This window comes from Xiphophorus maculatus, chromosome 9, assembly GCF_002775205.1.
Source record: "Xiphophorus maculatus strain JP 163 A chromosome 9, X_maculatus-5.0-male, whole genome shotgun sequence".
Lineage (NCBI taxonomy): Eukaryota > Metazoa > Chordata > Actinopteri > Cyprinodontiformes > Poeciliidae > Xiphophorus > Xiphophorus maculatus.
In genome coordinates this window covers 22,067,655-22,073,058 of record NC_036451.1, presented here as the reverse complement: position 1 = coordinate 22,073,058, position 5,404 = coordinate 22,067,655, and the positions used below count along the sequence as shown (strand labels likewise).

Genomic DNA, 5,404 nt, shown 5'->3' with positions numbered 1-5,404 from the left:
TTTCTTCTTCTTCTGTAAGACTGAACACAGGTGGAATGCCGCCAGGCTGGAGCTGCATGCCCGCAGTGACTCACCAACATCAGTCTTCTTTATGGACTAGTTTCCCTTCACCTCGTCTGTCTTTGACAATTAGACAACTAAATAAAAAAATAAAATAAAAAAACTCAACAGTATAAAATCTTTATTTTTTTAGTGCAAGTCAAATCTGTGCGCAAAGTGCGAATCTTCCAGATTAAAGGAGGGCTGCGAAAAATGAGGCAATAGAGGTCAGGCAACATTCCAGCTCTGTTGCAGAATGCAGAAGTACTTAAAGAAGTATTTCTAATATGCACAAGTAAATACACCACCTGCCACAGATACGTCTGTATTACAGCTTTGAAAGCTATGGAGACATTCTAACAAATAGAGCTGAAAGTGACAGGCGTCAGGGAGCATCTGAGGCCTCCAACCCTGAACCACTGAAGTCCAGTTCTACTTATTCAGCTAACAGATCCACTTGTCTGATATCTGAAATGTTTAAGTCCACCCGATTCCCTGTTTTTGCTTGGATATTTCCCAAATGTCACTGCATTCCTCAAAGAAATATACCGACGACAAACATGTCGTATCATGCCACTTCTGGATTTGCATTAACTGACTGAATTAAATAAATCTCCTCCTTAACAACAGCTTGATTATCCATTCGTCACAAAACTGCTTCTGGGTGGTGGATACAGATGACTGTGTTGAAACAAAAAGGGCTTGGCTAATCTGAAACCACCAGGTGCCACAATGGCAGTGAAGTGAGACTATTTCTATAAACTGTCACAGGAAATGGAAAAGGGCGCGCCAAAGCCGCTATGATGTCAGTGACAAACCATCTTGCCGACACGTTCATACCACCTCACCAAGGGTTGGTATGTTAGTAGGATTCTGAAACTTGAGACATCCAAGCTTATATGTTTTGGATATTTAATGTCAATCCTATAAATGTCAAGAGTTTTTAATTTTCTACAAAATGTAATAAAATGTAATTTTCTGCTGAGCAAATTAGGAGTAACCCTGAATTTAATATCACCTTACATGACCCTTGTCCTCTGAAGGCGGTTCGCTCTGTTTAAATCTCTTGACATTTGGTTCGGTTTGCTCCTGACCTTTGAAGTGAGGGTGAACACCATGGAACGACTGAACGGTCCTGACGGTTGGACTGCACTGAAAAGAGACAAAAGGCAATCTACAGAAGTCTGGCTGTCCAAGACGTTTTAAGGAAGTCTCTACAAAATCCAAAATGTCGCCAACTCACCTGCAGCAGTGCATACTTTAACTTAACTTTTACGGGAGGTAAGCAAGCATCAGACCTGTCTTTTCTAAGAAAAATTCAAAGAGTTGCATTTGACACAGAGCGTAGACAAAGACCAGAATAATATTCTTTGGCGCGATGAACTTAAAAACTGAAATCTTTGGACAGAAGAACAGATGGACATGCTTGGCAAAAAAAACCCCAAACAACATTCCAAGAAAATGACCTCACACCAACTGGGAAGCATGGAGGTGGAAGTTTGGGGATGCTTTCCTGAACCAGCTAACCATCATAAAATCTACCATATGTGTGTTTTTAGGAAAATGTGAAACAATCTTTTTTTTTTAAAAAGAGGCCTTAGCAGGTGTGTCAAACTTCAGTCCTCAAGGACCAGTGTCCTGCAGTTTTTAGATGTGCCACAGGTACAAAACACTCCTTCTTGTGTAGATCAGTTCTCCAGAGCCTTGCTAATGACTTAATTATTCTATTCAGGTGTGGTGCAACAGAGGCACATCTAAAAGTTGCTGGGCAGTGGCCCTCCAGGACTGGAGTTTGACACCTGTGCCCTACAGCATAACAATACTAAAAAGCGTATTAGGACTGGTCGAGAGTAAAGAAAATCAAAGTCCTGGGCAGAATCAATGCCTAGATGTTTTCTCTGTTAAGTTGTAGGAGTGAATTGAACCAGCCTGAATAAAAAAAAAAAGAAAAAAAAAATTCAGCATGAAAGTTTGCAGTGCATCCTAAGCCAGACGGAAAGGGGAAGTTTGCTCAGGTCCTTGCATGGTAATAAAACTCATGACGGCTTGGATCAGGGGTTGCCTGTGCAGCAGCTTGTGACAGGTCATTAAAACAGTGTTAAATTACAACATGAATGCTGTGGCACTCGCTTAATAGTAACTAAAGACATGCTGGGGGGGAGGGGGGGTCACCCCTGGCAGCTACACCCCATTAGTTTCACTCTCTCTTACTCAAACACACCAAAAGTCAGAGGCAATAAAAAGACGCGTGAATCATTTGGGGAGTGTTTATTTGTAACAGGTAATAATACAGGGTGGAATACGTAAATCAAGATAGAACCCCCAGAAAAAAAAGAAAAAAAATAATAATCTAAAAACCCACTGTAGAATGTCATATTCAATAAAGATAAAAATAATGCTTCAATTTACATTAAGAAAGTGTTAGCTGAGGTAAAGTTAAAATAGGTCTAGAAATGTTATGTACTCAAACAGCAACGGTTCCCTTTGTTTTTAATTCAGCTCCTTTCCTTCTAGTAGTGTCAGAGTTTGTCTAGTTTGTTATCCCAAGTCCAAAAAGAGCTTTCGAGTGGCGTGGGGACACTGGCCATAAAATAGGGATATATTGGCATCACAGTTAACGAAGCTGTAGCAGGGGGGGAGGAGAAGGGGGGGATTCGGCACCTGACCAAAAGGGGGCAATGGATGATGGAGGCCCGCAGACATGGCTGCAGTCAGTCGGTGCTGCCTGCAACACAATAATGAATGTTTTGTGGTTGAAAAAGTGCAGGCCTGTGCCACGGAGAGGAGGGTGTTGGGCGCAAACACAAACTGTAGAAGCTAATATGCTTTGGACATAAACGTAATCTGCAGTGACGGGACCTCAGAAGACAAAGCGGGGCGGTGGCGCGCGACTGCAGAGCTGGAAATCACCGAGTGACTCTCATTTAAAACGCTGCACAAAAAAAAAAACGACGCAGCGCGGAGCTGAAGCTGCAAAAACAAAACAAAGCAAACTGGGAGAGAAAGAAAAAAAAACAAAACAAAAAAACATGCAGTGCTTTGCAAAAATATTCACAACACAGGATGTTTTGACATTTTGTCACATTGCAACCTCAAACCTCAAAACATATCGGGGAAGAGGGGAGCAGAGGAGGGGATATATTTTGCGATACGTCAACACGGAATAATGCATGAATGTGGAAGGAAAAGGTAAATGTGGTTTTCAGCTTTTGTGCTTACTATTAAAACCTAATCTGCTCAGCGTGGAATAACAATGCTGAACCATTTTACTAATTAGGTGACATCTAAGGGATGAACAGCTTTGGGAGCTGAACACAAAATACTTTCAATTAAACGGACTAGATTTTATTCAGGCAAATGAGTGAAGGGGACTGAATACTTTGTGGCACCGCCTCTGCCAGGACTCTATTCCCTAATCAGGTGACTTCTAAAGGCAAACAGTCTTAATTTGGGTTGTGAGAGTAAGAGCTGAGTGCAAATTCAGTAGAAAACACCTTTTACATGAATTTGTTTTCATTTGAGTGAACCTTTGAAAGCAACTGGTAGCGCCAGATTTTATACTGGGGGAACCCGGTAGATGGGAGGTAAGACACAAACGCACAACCTTTCAGGTTTAAATTGGTGGCGAAACTTAAAAATAATGTCATCTTTTCCTTCTACTTCACAAATATGCATTACTTCGTGTTGGTCTGTCTCATAGAGTCGCAACAATATACGATAAAGTTTGCGGTTGTAAGGAGACAAAGTGTTAAAAAGAAAAAAAAAAAAAAAGTCAGGTGTATGAATACCTCTGCAAGGCACTGTGTGTTGGTATTGCTTGGATTAACATCAAGAGTCTTGCATAACCGAAGCCTTCCCATTTTATGGCACAGATGTCCAGCGGACAGGATGGTCGTCCTTCTCATTATTTACAAAAATGAGTTTTGGCAAATCAACGCTCAGATGCCTTAAAGCCATGTTGACTCTATATTACCCGGTAGAGCTGACTCCAGCGGCTTGATTGACTTTATAAAATAAAAATTCAATTTTCCCAGGTTGATCTCTCTTTTTTACTTTTTAAATCATTATTGTACAAAAGCTATAGAGAATGAAGAGTTCAATCACAGAATCCGTTTCAACTTGTCCCTCCCGGGGTCCATTCCTCCACCAGCGGTCCGGTTCACCAGTCTGGCTGTGCGTCGCAGAGACGTTTGGCAAATTACTGCGCGTACGCATGTTACACAAGGTGTGGCATGGCTCTGTGTGTGTGCATGTGTGTGTGTGTCTTTGCATGTAGGCTCACTGCTGTGTGCAAAGGATGTGTGTTGGTGTGTGAGTAGCTCCCAGAGAGTCTGATTCTGCATAGTGATCCAGCAGACACTCACAAGCAAGGGGCAGAAAATACCCAAAAATCAATCAACCAACCAATCAGAAGCAGTGATCCCCCCTCCCCCCGGTAACGGGCCATCCCTAAGAGTCTGGGCACCTCCCCGAGGGATCGCCTCGCTAGACGGATGCAGGTTCTGTCCGTTACACACGACGAGTGCGGGGTGTGTGCGCGTGCGTGCGTGTCACAAACAGGGAGGCACTGCTCGACTCAGTCTCTTCCAGGCAGCAGAGTCTCTGGTCAGACGCGATAGGCAGAGGAAAGGGTGTGAAAGTGACGGAGGGAGGGAAAGAAAGAAGGGAGAGGAGTGGCTCATGTCCGTAAGGCTGGGTGTGAGTCGCCGAAGGGGAGAGGAGAGAGGAGCGGAGAAGACAGCGTGGCGGAGGGAGAGCTGGACCTGTCTGGGTGATGGATGTGCCTCCTGCCTGTGGAGAATGACTGAGAGGGCTCGCTCCTCTGAGGAGGAGGAACGACTGCAGAGAGGAGGAGGAGGAGGCGTGTGGGAGTGTTGAAGCTCCTCCTGGGAGGTTGTTAGCAGGAAAAGAAGATGAAGGGCTTGGTCAGGCCGGGATGTGCCAGACATGCACGCACACGCAAACACACACACGCGCACGCTCAGAGGTAAAGGGTTCTCCTCCTGTTCACTCAGTGCTGGTCAGGTCTGTCCTTCCTGGGTATTTCTTTATTTCTTCCCCTTGTTGATCTGGGCGTAGAGAGGATCCTTCCCCTTCTGCTGATGAGATAGAGAGAAAACAGAAAATCAGATGCGTTTTTCTTTGCATAGCCGCAAACATCATAAACCCACAAGCCGTGACAGGTGCAACCCAGAGCTGCGTCGGTCGCATCTCACTCCACCACCAGGTGTCAGTAGCGCACTGCCCTAAAACCCAGACTTCAGTCAGTTCTTCCTTCGCCCACTTTTACAAAAAATATACATTCGTTATTGTTGTACATGTTGCGCTGACATGTGTGTTTGCTCCCACCTCGGGCTCACCTCCA

At 44.2% G+C, this 5,404-nt stretch overlaps 1 protein-coding gene across 12 annotated transcripts in view; it reads right to left on the bottom strand.

Moving 5' to 3' along the window:
- Window positions 1-2,292: 2,292 nt before the first annotated feature.
- dab1 (DAB1, reelin adaptor protein) overlaps window positions 2,293-5,404 on the bottom strand; it is a 247,618-nt gene continuing 244,506 nt past the window's right edge. For 9 of the 12 annotated variants that reach the window (XM_023339480.1, XM_023339481.1, XM_023339479.1 and 6 more), the window contains one exon: window positions 2,293-5,135. Coding sequence is in view for 4 of the 12 variants with exons in the window: in XM_023339487.1 (XP_023195255.1) it covers window positions 5,088-5,135 (48 nt within the window). In the remaining 8 variants the exon portion in view is untranslated. Of the gene's footprint in view, window positions 5,139-5,404 lie in introns of all 12 variants that reach the window. The other 3 variants (XM_023339482.1, XM_023339486.1, XM_023339488.1) reach the window with 1 other exon arrangement.